At 40.7% G+C, this 20090-nt stretch overlaps 1 protein-coding gene across 2 annotated transcripts in view; it reads left to right on the top strand.

Moving 5' to 3' along the window:
* TDRD3 (tudor domain containing 3) overlaps positions 1 to 20090 on the top strand; it is a 196508-nt gene that overhangs the window by 104837 nt on the left and 71581 nt on the right. For both annotated transcript variants that reach the window (XR_007920946.2, XM_008260040.4), the window contains exon 8: positions 16118 to 16258. Coding sequence is in view for 1 of the 2 variants with exons in the window: in XM_008260040.4 (XP_008258262.1) it covers positions 16118 to 16258 (141 nt within the window). In the remaining variant the exon portion in view is untranslated. The remainder of the gene's footprint in view (positions 1 to 16117; positions 16259 to 20090) is intronic.

Below are 20090 nucleotides of genomic sequence, written 5' to 3'. Positions count from 1 at the left end.
GTTCTATAAATTTATATTAAAGACTTTTTTTAAGATTTTTTTTTTTTTAATTTGAAAGGCAGAGATACAGAGAGAGAAGGTGAATGAGATCTTCCATCTGTTGGTTCATTCCCCAAATGGCCACAGTGGGTGAGGTTGGGCCAGGCCAAAGCCAGGAGGCAAGAGTTCCATCTGGGTCTCCTACATGGGTACATGCATGTTAACAGGGTGTTCGATCAGAAGCGGAGCAGCCAGGCCTTGAACTGGCCACCCATATGGCATGCTGGCACTGCAGATAGTGGCTTAACCCACTGTGCCACAGCACTTGATCTGGCCCCTCATTTTTGTTTTATAAAACTATTGTGAAAGAACCAGACCATAAAGACCTTTTGTTTGGAAAGATAAAAATTAATGATTGAAAAGCATCCCACAGTAGTTACTTGTACAGTATTAAATTAAACATCTGGTTATATACTAGTTTTATAGTCTGTAGATCTAATAAAATAAGAACTTATACTTTATCTTATTAAAGATAATGATTGATATTTTAAATAATTTTAGTAAGAAAATGTCTTCTGGGATTAACGCCGTAGCACAGAAAGTTAAGCCTCCGCCTGCAGTGCTGGCATCCCCCATAGGCACTGGTTTATTTAGAAGGCTATTAATGAAATTAAAATTTTTTTTTTAAACTTTTATTTAATGCATATAATTTTCCAAAGTACGACTTATGGATTACAATGGCTTCCCCCCCATACCGTCCCTCCTACCCACAACCCTCCCCTTTCCCACTCCCTCTCCCCTTCCATTCACATCAAGATTCATTTTCGATTATCTTAATATACAGAAGATCAGCTTAGTATACATTAAGTAAGGATTTCAACAGTTTGCTCCCACACAGAAACATAAAGTGAAAAATAATAGATGATTTTTTTTAAATGATGATGAAATCAGAGCAGACCTATTGTCATGTTTAATCCCAGTGAGAGTCAAGTTGGGAATTGATAATTTCTTTTTTTTTTTTTTTTTTACAGAGGATCAGTTTAGTATGCATTAAGTAAGGATTTCAACAGTTTGCATCCCCATAGAAACACAAAGTGAAATATATTGTTTGAGTACTCGTTATAGCATTAAATCTCAATGTACAGCACATTAAAGATAGAGATCCTACATGAGGAGTAAGTGCACAGTGACTCCTGTTGTTGACTTTACCAATTGACACTCCTGTCTATGGCATCAGTAATCTCCCTATGCTCCAGTCATGAGTTTCCAAGGCTATGGAAGCCCTCTGAGTTCTCCGACTCTTATCTTGTTTAGACAAGGTCATAGTCAAAGTGGAGGTTCTCTCCTCCCTTCAGAGAAAGGTACCTCCTTCTTTGATGACCTGTTCTTTCCACTGGGATCTCACTCGCAGAGATCTTTTGCCAGAGTGTCTTGGCTTTCCATGCCTGAAATACTCTCATGAGCTTTTCAGCCAGCTCCGAATGCCTTTAGGGCTGATTCTGAGGCCAGAGTGCTATTTAGGACATCTGCCATTCTATGAGTCTGCTGAGTATCTCACTTCCCATGTTGGATCACTCTCCCCTTTATTTACTCCATCAGTTAGCGTTAGCCGGTACTAGACTTGTCTATGTGCTCCCTTTGACTCCCAGTCCCTTCAGCATGACCAACTGTGAACTGAAACTGATCACCTGGAACAGTGAGATGGCATTGGTACATGCCACCTTGATGGGATTGAATTGGAATCCCCTGGTATGCTTCCAACTCCACCACTTGGGGCAAGTCAGCCTGAGCATGTCCCAAATTATACATCTCTTCCCTCTCCCATTCCCACCACCATGTTCAACAGGGATCACATTTCAGTTAATTTTCAACACTTAAGAATAACTGTGCATCAATTACAGATCTAAACCAGTCATATTAAGTAGAACAGATAAAAAAACTACTAAGAGGGATAATGTATTAAGTTGTTCATTAACAGTCAGGGCTATGCTGATCAAGCCACCATTTCCCATAGTGTCCACCTCACTCCAACAGGTTTCCCTCTTGGTGTTCAGTCAGTCGTCACTGATCAGGGAGAACATATGGTATTTGTCCCTTTGGGACTGGCTTATTTCACTCAGCATGATGTGTTCCAGATTCCTCCATTTTGTTGCAAATGACTGGATTTCGTTGTTTCTTACTGCGGTATAGTATTCTAAAGAGTACATATCCCATAATTTCTTTATCCAGTCTATCGTTGATGGGCATTTAGGTTGGTTCCAGGTCTTAGCTATTGTGAATTGAGCTGCAATAAACATTAGGGTGCAGACCTCTTTTTTGTTTGCCAATTTAAATTCCTTTGGGTAAATTCCAAGGAGTGGGATGGCTGGGTCGAACGGTAGGGTTATCTTCAGGTTTCTGAGGAATCTCCAGACTGACTTCCATAGTGGCTTGACCAGCTTGCATTCCCACCAACAGTGGGTTAGTGTCCCTTTTTCCCCACATCCTCGCCAGCATCTGTTGTTGGTAGATTTCTGCATGTGAGCCATTCTAACCAGGGTGAGGTGAAACCTCATTGTGGTTTTGATTTGCATTTCCCTGATTGCTAATGACCTTGAACATTTTTTCATGTGTCTGTTGGCCATTTGGATTTCCTCTTTTGAAAAATGTCTATTGAGGTCCTTGGCCCATCTCTTAAGTGGGTTGTTGGTTTTGTTTTTGGGGAGTTTCTTGATCTCTTTGTAGATTCTGGTTATTAACCCTTTATCTGTTGCATAGTTTGCAAATATTTTTTCCCATTCTGTCGGTTGTCTCTTCACTCTCCTGACTGTTTCTTTTGCAGTACAGAAACTTCTCAATTTGATGCAATCCCAATAGTTGATTTTGGCTTTGACTGCCTGTGCCTCCCGGGTCTTTTCCAGAAATTCTTTGCCTGTGCCAATATCTTGAAGGGTTTCTCCAATGTTCTCTAGTAACTTGATGGTGTCAGGTCGTAGATTTAGGTCTTTAATCCATGTTGAGTGGATTTTTGTGTAAGGTGTAAGGTAGGGGTCTTGCTTCATGCTTCTGCACGTGGAAATCCAGTTTTCCCAGCACCATTTATTGAATAGACTGTCCTTGCTCCAGGAATTAGTTTTAGATCCTTGATCAAATATAAGTTGGCTGTAGATGTTTGGGTTGATTTCTGGTGTTTCAATTCTGTTCCATTGGTCTATCCATCTGTTTCTGTACCAGTACCATGCTGTTTTGATTACAACTGCCCTGTAGTATGTCCTGAAATCTGGTATTGTGATGCCTCCGGCTTTGTTTTTGTTGTACAAGATTGCTTTAGCTATTCGAGGTCTCTTGTGCCTCCATATAAATTTCAGCACCATTTTTTCCAGATCTGAGAAGAAGGTCTTCGGTATCTTGATTGGTATTGCATTGAATCTGTAAATTGCTTTTGGGAGAATGGACATTTTGATGATATTGATTCTTCCAATCCATGAGCATGGAAGATTTTTCCATTTCTTGGTATCCTCTTCTATTTCTTTCTTTAAGGTTTTGTAATTTTCATCGTAGAGATCTTTAGCGTCTTTGGTTAAGTTTATTCCAAGGTATTTGATTGTTTTTGTAGCTATTGTGAATGGGATTGATCTTAGAAGTTCTTCCTCAGCCATGGCATTGTCTGTGTATACAAAGGCCGTTGATTTTTGTGCATTGATTTTATACCCTGCTACTTTGCCAAACTCTTCTATGAGTTCCAATAGTCTCTTAGTAGAGTTCTTTGGGTCCCCTAAATACAGAATCATGTCATCTGCAAAGAGGGATAGTTTGAGTTCTTCCTTCCCAATTTGTATCCCTTTAATTTCTTTTTCTTGCCTAATAGCTCTGGCTAGAACCTCCAGAACTATATTGAATAGCAGTGGTGAGAGTGGGCATCCCTGTCTGGTTCCAGATCTCAGTGGAAATGCTTCCAACTTTTCCCCATTCAATAGGATGTTGGCTGTGGGTTTTTCATAGATTGCTTTGATTGTATTGAGGAATGTTCCTTCCAAACCCAGTTTGCTTAGAGTTTTCATCATGAACGGGTGTTGTATTTTATCAAATGCTTTCTCGGCATCTATTGAGATAATCATATGGTTTTTCTTCTGCAGTCTGTTAATGTGGTGTATCACATTGATTGTCTTGCGCACATTAAACCATCCCTGCATACCAGGGATAAATCCCACTTGGTCTGGGTGGATGATCTTTCTGATGTGTTGTTGCATTCTATTGGCGAGAATTTTATTGAGGATTTTTGCATCTATGTTCATCAGGGATATTGGTCTGTAATTCTCTTTCAGTGCTGCATCTTTTCCCGGCTTAGGAATTAAGGTGATGCTGGCTTCATAGAAAGAATTTGGGAGGACTCCCTCTTCTTCGATTGTTCTGAATAGTTTGAGAAGAATTGGAGTTAGTTCTTCTTTAAACGTCTGGTAGAATTCAGCAGTGAATCCATCTGGTCCTGGGCTTTTCTTTGTTGGGAGGGCCTTTATTACTGTTTCAATTTCTGTCTCAGTTATGGGTCTGTTTAGGTTTTCGATGTCTTCCTGGTTCAATTTAGGCAGGTTGCATGTGTCCAGGAATCTATCCATTTCTGATAGGTTTCCCTGTTTGCTGGCATACAAGTCCTTGTAGTAATTTCTGATGATTCTTTTTATTTCTGTGGTGTCTGTTGTTACATTTCCTTTTTCATCTCTGATTTTATTGATTTGGGTCTTTTCTCTTCTTTTTTTAGTTAGTTGGGCCAATGGGGTGTCAATTTTGTTTATTTTTTCAAAAAACTAGCTCTTCGTTTGGCTGATTTTTTGTAATGTTTTTCTTGATTCAATCCTGTTGATTTCTTCTCTGATTTTAATTATTTCTCTTCTCCTACTAGATTTGGGTCTGGTTTGCTGTAGGTTTTCTAGATCCTTGAGGTGAATTGAAAGCTCATCTATTTGGTGTCTTTCCAATTTCTTGATGTAGGCACCTATTGATATAAACTTTCCTCTTAACACTGCTTTTGCTGTGTCCCATAAGTTTTGGTATGTTGTGCTGTTATCCTCATTTACTTCCAGAAAGTTTTTGATTTCTCTTTTGATTTCTTCTATGACCCATTGTTCATTCAGGAGCATGTTGTTCAATCTCCATGTGTTTGCGTATGCTCTAGGGATTCCTGAGTTACTAATTTCCAACTTCATTCCTTTATGGTCTGAGAAGCTGCATGGTATGATTCTAATTCTTTTGAATTTACTGAGACTTGCTTTATGGCCTAGTATGTGGTCAATCCTAGAGAAGCTTCCATGTACTGCTGAGAAGAATGTAAAATCTTTAGCTGTAGGATTGAAAGTTCTGTATATATCTGTTAGATCCATTTGGGCTATAGTGTCGTTTAAATCTACTGTATCCTTGTTGATCTTCTGACCGGATGATCTGTCTATTTCTGAGAGTGGAGTATTGAAGTCCCCCAGTACTACTGTATTGGGGTCTAAGTCTCCCTTTAAGTCCGTTAATAAATCTTTTAGATAAACTGGTGCCCTGTAGTTAGGTGCATATACATTGATAATTGTTATATCTTCCTGTTGAATTGATCCCTTAATCATGATATAGTGTCCCTCTTTGTCTCTCTTAACAGTTTTTGTGGTAAAGTTTATGTTGTCCGATATTAAGATGGCTACGCCCGCTCTTTTTTCATTTCTGTTGGCATGGTATATCTTTTTCCAGCCCTTCACTTTCAGTCTGTATGGATCTTTGTTGGAAAGATGTGTTTCTTGTAAGCAGCATATAGATGGGTTTTGTTCCTTAACCCAATCAGCCAATCGGTGTCTTTTAACTGGACAGTTCAGGCCATTCACGTTCAAAGTGACTAATGATAAGTGGTAACTTTGCCCTGCCATTTGCCAAAGATAAGTTCTAATATATGCTTTGAATTCCCTGTGATCTTTTGCTGTGAGGTTTCCTTCCTTGGTTTCCTTCCTTTACCTTCTTTCATATTGATGACCGTGTTTCTGTGTTTCTGTGTGTAACACATCTTTAAGCATCTTTTGCAGGGCTGGACGAGTGGCAACAAATTCTTTCAATTTCTGTTTGCAATGAAAAGTCTTTATTTCACCTTCATTCACAAATGATAGCTTTGCAGGATATAATATTCTGGGCTGGCAGTTGTTCTCTCTTAGTACCTGGGCTATATCTCGCCATTCCCTCCTAGCTTTTAGAGTTTCTGATGAGAAGTCAGCTGTGAGTCTGATTGGAGATCCTCTGAGAGTAATCTGACATTTCTCTCTTGCACATTTTAGGATCTTTTCTTTATGTTTCACTGTGGAGAGTTTAATTACAACGTGTCGTGGTGAGGATCTCTTTTGGTCGTGTTTATTAGGGGTTCTGTGGGCTTCCTGTACTAGGATTTCTCTGTCCTTCTCCAAACCTGGGAAATTTTCTGCTAATATCTCACTAAAAAGGCCTTCTAATCCTTTCTCCCTCTCCATGCCTTCAGGAACTCCTAGAACCCGAATGTTGGGTTTTTTAATAGTATCCTGAAGATTCCCGACAATATGTTTCAGATTTCTAATTTCCTCTTCTTTTCTTTGGTCTGACTGTATCCTTTCCTGTTCTCTGTCTTCTAAGTCTGATATTCTCTCTTCTGCTTCACCCATTCTGTTTGTAAGGCTCTCTATTGTGTTTTTCATTTGATCTATTGAATTCTTCACTTCAGTCACTATCACAGTTTCCTGTTGTACTAATTGTTTCGTTTCATTTTGATTCCTCCTTAATATTTCATTTTCACGAGAGAGATTTTCTATCTTGTCCATTAAGGATTTGTGTAGTTCCAGAATTTGTTTTTGAGAACTTCTTAATGTTCTTATCAATTTTTTGAGATATGCTTCTTGCATTTCTTCTATGTCATCATCTTCATAATCTTGAATTGGGGTGTCTTTTTCATTTGAGGGCGTCATGGTGACTTCCTTGTTTTTATTACCTCGGTTTTTGCGTTTGTTATTTGGCATATTGGAGATATTTGGTTTCTTCACTGTGGTGTTTTTTCTTGTTATACTATGACTCTAGATTAAGTGGACTATCTGTTTTTGATGGAGCCTTAGGGCTTGAGATGGGTGTGGCCTGAGAGCTCTGTTTGGTGTGCCAAAGGTGACACTCCCAGGTTAGGCGTGGTAAATCTCTCTCTCTCTCTCTCTTTCTTTCTTTCTTTTTTTTTTTTTTTTTTTTTTTGATTCAAAAGGGAAGTAATTCCGCACAGCTGAACGAAGTTGGAGGTAGTTAGCAGGCAAATGATATACCCACAGGAGCCAGAGATCGGAAGCTCTTTCCCAAGATCCCCACGGGGAATCTGTTCGGCCCTCAGAGTGGGCTAAAATTCTCCTTCAGCCTCCCACTGGGTTGCCAAAGTTACAGAATTGTAGCGTCTCTGGAGGGTGCTCACGTGATTTCTGTGAGTTCTCTCCCCCACCGTCTCTTTTTTCACAGTCTCAGTTCAGTAGCACCACAAATTTACTAGCTCCTAATCTCCTGTTAATTCGCCCCGCCCAGAGTCAGGTTTTTCTGCTAGGCTCAGGGCCGGTGCAGACCTGAGGTCGCTCTGCTTATGACGTATGTCCAAGATGGCGCCTGCTCTTTGTCTTGCTCGCCCTTGAGAGGTGAGGGGAGAGAGAGAAACCCGTGTCCGTACTAGTCACCCTTTTTTTTTTTTTTTTCCTCTCTCTCTCTCTCTTCCAGTTAGCCTTGTGAACTTCCCCCCCCGGGGGTCGTTCCCTCTAGTCTCCTCTCTCCGCTTGCCTGCCGGTGTCTCGGGCTGTTGAGGTTCGGCTCACCTCGCGTTCCAGCGCTGGTGTGTTGAGTCTGCCGCTGATGTCCCGAACTGTGGGCTCCCACGCTCTCCACGCAGGTCCGCTGTGAGTCACGCGTTCCGGAAGAGTTTCTTCTGCTGTTTCCTCCCCTACTCTTCCTTGAACCTGCAGTATCTCCACTTTTATTAAACTATCTCTCCCCAGACTATCAGTGTGCTCCCTTCCTATTCCGCCATCTTGCCGGACCTTGAAATTAAAATTTAATTAACTTTACTTGATTGATATTATCAGAGACATGGTGCATTGTAGGTTTTTTTCCCCAGGTTTAAATTTTTCATTTTATCTTATTTTTTATAGAAAACTTTAATAAATATAAATTTTGAAATTACAGCTTTTGGATTATAGCGGTTCTTCCCCCCATAACCACCCTCCCACCCACAAACCATCCCATCTCCTACTCTTTCTCATCCCGTTCTTCATTAAGATTCATTTTTTAAAGATTTATTTATTTATTTGTAAGTCAGAGTTACACAGAGGAGAGGCAGAGAGAGAGAGAGAGAGAGACAGAAAGAGACAGACAGAGACAGAGAGAAGTCTTCCATCCAATGGTTCACTAAGTTGGCCACAACGGCCAGAGCTGCGCCGATCTGAAGCCAGGTGCCAGGAGCTTCTTTTGGTTCTCCCATGCTGGTGCAGGGGCCCAAGGACTTAACACCATCTTCTGCTGCTTCTACTTCTACATCTTCTACTGAGTTGGATGAGAAGTGGAGCAGCTGGGACGCGAACCGGCACTCATATGAGATGCTGACACTGCAGGCCAGGGTGTTAACCTGCGCCGGCCCCTGAGATTAATTTTAATTATCTTTATATACAGAAGATCAGCTCTATACTAAGTAAAGATTTCAACAGTTTGCATCCACACAGACACACAAAGTATAAAGTATTGTTTGAAGACTAGTGTTTCCGTTAATTCCCATAGTACAACACATTAAGGAAAGAGGTCCTATGTGGGGAACAAGTGCACAGTGACTCCTGTTGTTGATATAATAATTGACACTTTTATTTATGGTGTCAGTAATCACTGGAGGCTCTTGTCATGAGCTGCCAAGGCTATGGAAGCCTCTTGGGTTCACAAACTCCGACCTTATTTAGACAAAGCCATAATAAGCAAAGTGCAAGTTCTCTCCTCCCTTCAGAGAAAGTTACATGGGTACTGGTTTGAGACCCAGCTGCTCCACTTTCAATCCAGCTCCTTGTTAATGCATCTGGGAAAGCAGCTGAAGATGGCTCAAGTATCTGTATACTTGTAGATTTTCCAATTTTTGGCCATATAGTTATTGTAATAATTTCTAATTTTTTTTTGTATTTCTCTGGTATCCATTGTAATGTCTCCTTTTTCATCTTTGATTTTATTAATTTTGATTTTTTTACCCCCTGCACTCCCCCTGCCTTTTTGGTTATTTGGAACAATGGTTTATCAGTTTTATTTTGATTTTAAAAAAAAACTATTCATTTCACTGATCTTTTACATAGTTTTTTAAATTTCAATTTTGTTCATTTTCTAATTTTTATTATTTCTTTCCTCTTAAAATTTTGCATTTGGTTTGTTCTTGTTTTCCATGTTCTTGAAATGTAATGTTTAATCTTTTATTTGATACTTTCCGATTTTTTGGTATAGATACTTATTGTTAGAGAGTTTCCTTTTTTATAGATTTATTTTATTTATTTGAAAGCCAGAGGGAGAGTGAGTGAGTGAGAGAGAGAGAGAGAGAGAGAGAGAGATCTTCCATCTTTTGGTTCACTCCCAAAATGGTTGCAATAGCTGGGGCTGGGCCAGGCCAAAACCAGGAGCCAGGAGCTTCATCTGGGTCTCCCACGTGGGTATAGGGGTCCAAGTACTTGGGCCATCTTCCTCTGTTTTCCCAGGAGCATTAGCAGCAAGCTGCATTGGCGGTAGAGCAGCTGGGACTTGAATCGGTTCCCATATGGGATGCCAGCATTGCAGGTGGTGGTTTAACCTGTTCCACCACGGTTCTGGCTCCTGAAGTTTCCTGTTTTTTTTTTTTTTTTTTTTTTTTTTAACATTTATTTATTTGAGAGGCAGAGTTACAGACAGTGAGGAAAAGACAGAGAGAGGTCTTCCATCCTCTGGTTCACTCCCTAAATGGTCTCAATGGCTGGAGCTGAGCTGATCTGAAGCCAAGAGCCAGGAGCTTCATCCTGGTCTCCCATGCGGGTCCAGGGGCTCAAGCACTTGGGCCATCTTCTGCTGCTTTCCCAGGCCATCTACAGGGAGCTGGATTGGAAGAGGAGCTGCCAGGACTCAAACTGGTCTCCATATAGGATGCTGGCACTGCAGGTAGAGGCTGAACCTACTATGCCACAGTGTCGGACCCCTAAAGTTTCGTCTTCCCAGTGCTTTTGCTGTATTCTCTAAGCTTTGATGAGGTGTTTTCATTTTCATTTATTTCAAGAAAATTTTTTATTTCCCTCTTGATTTCTATTAGAACCCATTGTGCATTCAGGAGTATGTTCAGTATCTGTATGTTTGTATATTTTCTAGTTACTTTTATTGTTATTTTCTACCTTTTCATTCGGTTGTGGTCAGGATACATGATATGATTTCATTTATTTTGAATTTGTTTAGACTTGTTTATGGCTTAATATTTGGCATATCCTGGAGAATGTTTCATGCACTCATTAAAACAGTGTGTGTTCTGCAACTGAATGCTCTGTATACATCTATGAGATCCATGTGGTTGATAGTGTAGAGTAGCTCTGTGTGATTTTTTTTTTGTCTGGTTTATCCATCCATTGGTGAAAGTTGGATGTTGGTATCCTCCTTTTCATTGTATTGTAGCTTATGTCTCCCTTTAGATCCATTAGCATTTGTTTTATAAAACTAGATGCCCTAGCATCGAGTGCGTGTATATTTACTGCTGTCACATCTTGTTGAATTGATCCCTTAACCATTATATAGTGACCTTCTTTGTCTCTTTTAACAATTTTTGTCTTAAAGTCTATTTTGTGTGGTATGAGTATAGCTACTCTTGCTTTTGATTTCCAATTGCATTGAATGTCTTTTTTACAGTCTTTCACTTTCAGTCTTTGTGAATTTTTATTGGTGAAGTGTCTTTCTTGTAGGCAACATATAGATAGGTCTTGTTTTTTATTCTTTTTTGCCAGTCTGTGTCTTTTTAATTAGGGGCTTTAGTCTGTTTACATTCAAGATTATTATTGGTAAGTAATGAATTGATCCTGCCATTTTTCTATAAATATTCTGAATGTTTGTTCTGAATTTCCTTTGATCTTTTACTAGGAAGTTTTCTGTCTTCAAATTGTTTTGTGATACTGATTATCTTTATGTCTTTGTATATAGTACATCCTTAAGTATCATTTGTAAGCTGGCTGAGTGGTGACAGATTCTTTCAATTTCAGTCTTGGGAGGTCTTTATTTCATCTTAATTTATGCATGATATCTTGCTGGTTCATAAAGTATCCTGGGTTGACAATTTTCTCTTTTAGGAAATGGATTGTATCTCTATTTTACCCTCTTATAGAGTTTCTGTTGAGAAACATGTTGTCAGTCTGATGGAGTTCTTTTAAAAGTGATCTGCAGTTTCTCTCTTGCAAATTTTAGGATATTCTGTGTTTTACATTTGAAAGTTTGACTGCAATGTGTTATTGTGAGGATCTTTTCTGATCATGCAAAATTGGGGTTCTGTGAGCTTCTTTTATTTGGATGTCCATATCTTTCTCTGAATTTGGGAAACTTTCTGCTATTATTTCACTGACTAGGTTTTGTAGGCCATTCTTAAAAAAAAAAGATTTATTTATTTATTTGAAAAGCAGAGTTAGAGAAGGAGAAAAAGAGAGATTTTCCATATACTGGTTATTCTTCAAATGGCTGCAGTGTTCGGAACTGGGCCAATCCAAAGCCAGGAGCCAGAAGCTTCTTCTGGGTCCTACTTGGATGCAGGGGCTCAAGTACTTGGGCAATTTTCTGCAGCTTTTACTAGGCATTAGCAGGGAGGTGGATAAGAAGTGAAGCAGCCAAGACTTGAACCAGTGCTCTCGAAGGATGCTGGCACTGCAGATGGTGGTTAACCTGCTACGCCACAGTGCTGGCCCCTCTAAGCCATTCATTTATTCTCTACCTTCAGGAACTCCCAAGACTCATATTTTTAGTCATTTGATGGTATCCCTTAGAATACTGTTTTTGTTTTTGTTTTTTTTTTTTTTTTTTGACAGACAGAGTGGATAGAGAGAGAGAGAGAGAGAGAGAGGTCTTCCTTTTGCCGTTGGTTCACCCTCCAATGGCCGCCACAGCTGGCGTGCTGCGGCTGGCACACTGAGCTGATCCGAAGGCAGGAGCCAGGTGCTTCTCCTGGTCTCCCATGGGGTGCAGGGCCAAGCACTTGGGTCATCCTCCACTGCCTTCTTGGGCCACAGCAGAGAGCTGACCTGGAAGAGGGGCAACCGGGAAAGAATCCGGCGCCCCGACCGGGACTAGAACCCGGTGTGCCAGAGCCGCTAGGTGGAGGATTAGTCTATTGAGCTGCGGCGCTGGCCCTGTTTTTGTTCTTGCTGGTTTGTTTCTCTTTCTCTGTTTATTTCTCTTTCTTTGTCTTTCTTTTTAAGACATTTCCAAAAACCTATCTTCTATATTGAGTATTCTTTCCTCAGCCTCACCAAGTCTGTTATGAAGGCTTTCCACTGTATATTTTATTTGGTTTATTGAATACTTAATTTCTAATATTTCTTTTTTTTAAATCTCTTTTTAGAATTTCTCATTCATGTCATGTACTGATTTTTTTATTTCATAGAACTGTTTCTCTGTATGTTTGAGTAACCTTAGAATCATTCTTCTGAATTTGTTTTCAAGCATTTTGTCAATCTCTCCTTCTTCACAATTCAGTATTAATGGATTATTGTGTTCCTTTTTTTTTTTGTGTTTAAATCTTTTTTTTTAACTTTTATTTAATGAATATAAATTTCCAAAGTACGATTTATGGATTACAATGGCTTCCCCCACATACCGTCCCTCCCACCCGCAACCCTCCCCTCTCCCACTCCCTCTCCCCTTCCATTCACATCAAGATTCATTTTCGATTCTCTTTATCTACAGAAGATCAGCTTAGTATACATTAAGTAAGGATTTCAACAGTTTGCTCCCACACAGAAACATAAAGTGAAAAATAATAGATGATTTTTTAAATGATGATCAAATCAGATCAGACCTATTGTCATGTTTAATCCCAGTGAGAGTCAAGTTGGGAGTTGATAATTTCTTTTTTTTTTTTTTTACAGAGGATCAGTTTAGTATACATTAAGTAAAGATTTCAACAGTTTGCACCCCCATAGAAACACAAAGTGAAATATATTGTTTGAGTACTCGTTATAGCATTAAATCTCAATGTACAGCACATTAAGGACAGAGATCCTACATGAGGAGTAAGTGCACAGTGACTCCTGTTGTTGACTTTACCAATTGACACTCCTGTCTATGGCATCAGTAGTCTCCCTATGCTCCAGTCATGAGTTTCCAAGGCTATGGAAGCCCTCTGAGTTCTCCGATTCTTATCTTGTTTAGACAAGGTCATAGTCAAAGTGGAGGTTCTCTCCTCCCTTCAGAGAAAGGTACCTCCTTCTTTGAAGACCTGTTCTTTCCACTGGGATCTCACTCACAGAGATCTTTTGCCAGAGTGTCTTGGCTTTCCATGCCTGAAATACTCTCATGGGCTTTTCAGCCAGATCTGCATGCCCTTTTTTTTTTTTTTTAAGATTTATTTATTTATCTGAAAGGTGGAGTTACAGAGAGGCAGAGAGAGAGAGAGAGAGGCAGAGAGAGAGAGAGAGAGAGGCAGAGAGAGAGAGAGAGAGAGAGAAAGAGAGAGTGAGTGTCTTCCACTGGCTGGTTCACTTCCCAGATGGCTGCAACAGCAGGAGCTATGCCAATCTGAAGCCAGGAGCCAGGAGATTCTTCTGAGTCTCTCACATGGGTGCAGGGGCCCAAGGACTTGGGCCATCATCATCCACTGCTTTCCCAGGCTGTAACAGAGAGCTGGATCGAAAGTGGAATAGGCCAGCGCCACAGCTCAATAGGCTAATCCTCCACCTGCAGCTCTGGCACCCCGGGTTCTAATCCTGGTCGGGGCGCCGGATTCTGTCCCAGTTGCTGCTCTTCCTGTCCAGGTCTCTGCTGTGGCCTGGGAGTGCAGTGGAGGATGGCCCAAGTGCTTGGGTCCTGTACCCCATGGGAGACCAGGAGAAGTACCTGGCTCCTGGCTTCGTATCAGCGCGGTGTGCTGGCCACAGTGCGCCAGCCGCAGGGGCCATTGGGGGGTGAACCAATGGAAAAAGGAAGACTTTTCTCTCTGTCTCTCTCTCTCACTGTCCACTCTGCCTGTCAAAAAACAAAAAAGTGTAGCAGCTGGGACCCAAACTGATGCCCATGTGGGATGCTAGCACTGCGAGCAGATTTACCCACTGTGCCACAGCACCAGTCCCTATTGTGTTCCTTTTAGGGAGACATCGCCTTCCTTGTTCATGGTTTTTGTGTTTCTACATTGATTTTTGTGAATCAGAGATATCTCTTGTTTCTATCTCCCCTGTAGGATGGATTTTTTTAACTGATTGCAATATTTCCTGGAAGTATGCCTCTAAGGTGGAGTACTTAAGGCTTACAATTAAATTCTAGGTGTTTGTGTTGGACAAGGAAGTGCTGACCACTATTTGTACATGGGGCAAGAGTCCAATACCAAAGTTGGGCATGATAGATCACATCTGGCTATGGTTAGTGCGGGGGAGGATGTCACATTTGGCTAGAATGCTCACAGTCCAGGCATTCTCTGTGCCAGGTGAACCCACTGATATACAGCCTGGTGTGAGCTCACATTGTCAGTGTACCTCACCAACCCAGGAACATACACTGTAAAGCACACTGATGCACCCTGCAGGGTGTTCCCTGATCCCGCTACAAGATCCGTCCCCAGCATGCAGGGAATTCTGAGTGTCCGCAGTCAGACCAGTTGGGTGCACAGGAATCCAGCTGCATTCTGAACCCTCTCAGCTCTGTAGCCTATGTCCAAGACTACCACAGTCATGGGGTGCTAGGGATCCTCTCTCCACTGTGTGAGCTGCCCCATGCCCAAACACAGTGGCCTCCAGCAGCAGTGGAACTTCCCATTGTTCTTCGTCAGTGCAGAGTTCAAGTACAGCTGCATTTCAACAAACTGAGTCTGATACTTGCTTGGGGGAGGGGGAGAGGCAATGTGGCCTCACTTCACAAAACAAAAATAGTGTCCCAGAGACCTGCCAGCATTCCAGGCTGGAATCGAAGCCTGAGGGGACATTCTCATTTCATTCTGAAATTCTCCCTCAGAGCACCAGTATAGGGGTTTATGACAGCCTTCTTTCACCTTGCTCTGGGAAGATAGCATCTCCCAGCTGGGAACCAGCTGTGTTCATGCAGAAGTGGCTGTCGATGTTGTGTCTATTCTTTCTCCTCACTGCTCCATGGAATCTCTGTTCTGTCTTCTCAGGTCTCCACTGAAAATTTCACTCAGCATCTTGAGAATGTAGTCTTTTTGTGTGGTGTGTGTGTGTGTGTGTGTGTGATATCTTTCTGAGTTCAGTGGAGCTTCTCACTATTTAGCCATCTTGGATCCTTTCCTAGAATCATTAAAAAAAAAAAAAAGATTTATTTTATTTATTTGAAAGGCAGGGTGGCAGAGAGAGAAAGACAGAGAAAGAAATCTTCCATCCATTGGGGCACTCTCCAAATGGCCACCACAGTTACCAGAGTTGGTTCAATTTCAGAAGCCTGGAGCTCCATCTATGTCTTCCATGTAGGTGGCAAGGGGCCAAGCACTTGAGCCATCTTTCCCAGGTACATTAACAGAGAGCTGGATCAGAAGCAGAGAAGCCTAGACTCAAACTGACACTCCCATAAGGGATGCTGGTGTTGCAGGCAGTAGCTTAACCTGATGTGCTATGACACTGGCTTTTATCGTAGATATGATTTTGACAACTAATCTTTATAATGTATTATTTACAGTATATTGTTTTATTTTCTTTCATGTTGCTATATGCCTAAGTTTATTTTGGCGACTTTGCTTGGAGAGACTTAAAGATTTTAATCATTTAATTTTTATTGAGAAGTAGAGATTATAACTAGTGGGTATTTTTGCTGTTTAAAAAGAATCAGTTAATGCTTCATTTTTCCATTAAGACATAATTATGAAACATTTAAATACTTCAAGTTTTGTTAGATGTATTTATTCATAGCTTAGTTTTTAGACCAGTTTGTGAATATTATTTAACTTACCTCTCTTTTATTTTTCTCTTATCTAAAGACCAAGACATTTGGAGGAGGTGGTGGTACTGCTAGAAGTAATCTCAATATGAGTGCTGCTGGTAACCGAAATAGGGAAGTTTTGCAGAAAGAAAAATCAACCAAATCAGAGGGAAGACCTGAAGGTGTTTATAGAGAACTGGTAAGATTAAAGAATTGACCTTACAGTTAATGTAATCTTCCTTTAACAGCCTCAGTGATTCTTACATTCCTTCTCAGAACCACTGTTGGCTTTGTTTAAAGTATACTTGGAATAGGTGTTACAAGTTTTAGAAGGATTTCATTAAAGGAGTATAGTTAACTCATGGAAAAACTAGATTGTTTGAAAGATAATTTATGATTGGTTCCAAGATGGCAGAGTAGGGAGAGAGCTTACTACTCTAGCCCCTGAGAAGATAGTTTAAAAAAAGTGGAGATAGTGTAGTCTCAGGGAAGAGTTAGGGAAAAAACAGCAGAGGAAACTCTACCAAGATTAGAGGGACATGGTAGACCTATGTGGAGGGCCTGGGTGCCCACGGCTAGGGACTCCAACAGCTGAGAGCCTATGTTCCAGTGCTGGAAAGTGAGGTGAGATGATACCGCAGTAGACCGAACCACTGGAAAAAGCAGCAGGAAGAGCCTAGAGGGAACGAGGCTTGAAGCCCTCTGGGGAAGTGTACCAGCCAAACTAGAGGAGAGAAAAAAAAAAAAAAAAGGACGGTGCAGACATGTTTCTCTCTCTCTGATCACCTCACAAATGCATACAAGCCTATCGAGCAGGTACCATTTTGGACAGCAGCCCCAGCTTGTGTCTGCACCCAGCAATCAACTGAGCAGAGACTCCTGACTCTGGTGGAGAGAAATAACAGGGGACTAGGAGCTTGTGACTGTGTGAAGCCTCTGAACCAGGACTGTGAAAAAAAAATTAAAAAACTGAGGGTGTTTTGCAGAACTCATGGTGTGGTTGAGACTTTGAGCAGTCTCAGTGGGAAACACCACAAGCTCAGGGGTTCCTGGTTACCTGGTGAGAGACATTGCTGGGGAGTCTGAACTTACACTGAGGACTACACAGATCCTTTGTGTGGTCCTTGGAAAAGAGCAGATGAATATTATACCCACTGGGGCTAGCACTCAGGCACTGGTTTCCATCTAGAAGAGCTCAGCTGAGCAGAATATATTTCCCTTCTGATTAAATAAAACAGAAAAGATTTACCACAACAAACTTGGGTGTGTCACCTTTGGCACACCATTAACCCTGGAGAACTGAACAGAGCTCTATGGCCACACCCACTACAAGCCTCTAGAGATTCATTGAAAGCAGACAGTCCACTTATCTAAAGAGTCATGTGGCGGTGGGGTCGGGTGGGGGGAGAAGAAACCAACGAGTATCTCCACAAATGCCAAACAACAAACACAACAATCCAAAAAACAAGAATAAGGAAGACAACATGGTGCTCCCGAAAGAACACAACACTTAAATACTAGATTATGAAGACAATGAGATACAAGAAATGGAACTCAAAATGTTGATCATAAGATTACATAGAAGGCCAGCACTGGGGCTCAATAGGCTAATCCTCCACCTGTGGCGCCGGCACACCAGGTTCTAGTCCCGGTCGGGGCGCCGGATTCTTTCCCGGTTGCCCCTCTTCCTGTCCAGCTCTCTGCTGTGGCCCGGGAGTGCAGTGGAAGATGACCCAAGTGCTTGGGTCCTGTACCCCATGGGAGACCAGGAGAAGCACCTGGCTCCTGGCTTCGGATCAGCACGGTGCGCTGGCTGCAGCACACCAGCCACGGTGGCCATTGGAGGGTGAACCAATGGCAAAGGAAGACCTTTCTCTCTGTCTCTCTCACTGTCCACTCTGCCTGTCAAAAAAAAAAAAAAAAAAAACCAAAAAACAAAACAAAAAAAAAAAAAACAAGAAAGTAACACATCCCTGCTGGCATCTTGATTTCAATCTAGTGAGAATGGTATTGTTATGGATTTATAATCTCTAGAACTATAAAAAAAAAAAAGATTACAGAGAAGTAATCAAAAGCAAACGCATTACTGAAATCCATGCAGGACATGAAAGAAAATCTCTCCCATGAAATTGATCTTAAGGAGGAATCAAAATGAAATGAAGAATTCAATAGAACATGAAATTGATATATTAAAGAGAAATCAGAATTAAATGAAGAATTCAATAGAACAAATAAATGCAGTGGAGAACCTTAAAAAAAGAATCAGTGAGGCAGAAGAGAGAATATCAGACTTAAAAGACAGAGCACAGGAAAGTAGACAATCAAACCAAAGACAAGAAGAGGAAATTAGAAATCTAAAAAACACTGTTGGGAATCTACACGATATTATAAATTAACCCAACATTCGGGTTCTAGGAATTTCTGAAGGCATGAAGAGAGAGAAAGTATTAGAAGGCCTTTTTAGTGAAATACTAGCAGAAAACTTCCTGGGTTTGGAGAAGCAAACAGACATCAAAGTACAGGAAGCACAGAACTCCCAAAAGACATGACCAAAAATGATCCTCACGATTACACATTGTAATCAAACTCAACACAGTGAAACAAAGATTCAAAAATGTGCAAGAGATAAATGCTAGATTACTTTCAGAGGATCTCCAATTAGACTCACAGCAGACTTCACATAAGAAACCATGCAGGCTCGGAGAGAATATATATATAGATACAGATATAGATATAGGTATACTCCAAGTCCTAAGAGAAAAAAAACTGTCATCCCAGAATATTATACCCTGCAAAGCTCTCATTTGTAGATGAAGGTGAAATAAAGACCTTTCACAACAAACATAAATTGAAAGAATTTGTCACCACTCGTCCAGCCCTGCAAAAGATGCTTAAAGATGTGTTATACACAGAAACATGGTCATCAATACGAAAGAAAGTAAAGGAAAAAAATCTCTCAGTAACGGATCAAAGGAAGTTCAAATCATAAATTAGGAATATGTTTGGGAAAATGGCAGGCAAAGTCATTACTTATCAATAGTCATATTGAATGTAAATGCCCTCAACTCTCCAATTAAAAGGCACAGATTGGCTGAATGGATTAAAAAAAATCATCTATTTACTGCTTAGAAGAAACACACCTTTCCAACAAAGGTGCACATAAACTGAAAGTGAAAGGTTGGAAAAAGGTATTCCATGCCAACAGAAACCAAAAAATAGCTGGTGTAGCATCATAGTATCAGACAAAATAGGCTTTAACACAAAAACTATTAAAAGAGACAAAGAGGGGCACTACATAAGGATTAAGGGATCAATTCAACAGGAATATGTAATTATTATAAATGTATATGTACCTAACTACAGGTCACCTGGCTATCTAAAAGATATGTTAAGGGATTTAAAGGGAGACTTAGACTCCAATACAATAGTATTGGGGGACTTCAATACTCCACTTTGAGCAATGGACTGATAAACCAGCCAGAAAATTGACAGGGAAACAGCAGATTTAATTGACACTACAGACCAAATGGACCTAACATATCTACAGAACTTTTCATCTTACACTTGAAGAATACACATTCTTCTCAGCTGCATGGAACTGTCTCTAGGATTGACCACATACTAGACCATAAAGCAGTCTCATCAAATTCAAAAGAATCGAAATCATACCATGCATCTTCTCAGACCACAATGGATTAAAGCTGGAAATCAACAAGTCAGGAATCTAGAGCATATGCAAACGTATGGAGACTGAACATCATGCTCCTGACTGAGCAGTGCGTCATAGAAGAAATCAAAAGAGAAATCAATATCTTTCTGGAAACAAATGAAGATGACGACACAACATATCAAAACGTGGGATACAGCAAAAGCAGTGTTAAGAGGACAGTTTACTGCAAAGAGTGCCTACATCAAGAAATTGGAAAGGCACCAAATAAATGAGCTATCAATGCCTCTCAAGGATCTAGAAAAGCTATAGCAAACCAAACCCAAAACTAGTAGGATAAAAGAAATATTTAAACTTAGAGGAG

The sequence above is a fragment of the Oryctolagus cuniculus genome, chromosome 9, assembly GCF_964237555.1.
Source record: "Oryctolagus cuniculus chromosome 9, mOryCun1.1, whole genome shotgun sequence".
Lineage (NCBI taxonomy): Eukaryota > Metazoa > Chordata > Mammalia > Lagomorpha > Leporidae > Oryctolagus > Oryctolagus cuniculus.
This window is presented reverse-complemented; position numbering and strand designations above follow the sequence as displayed.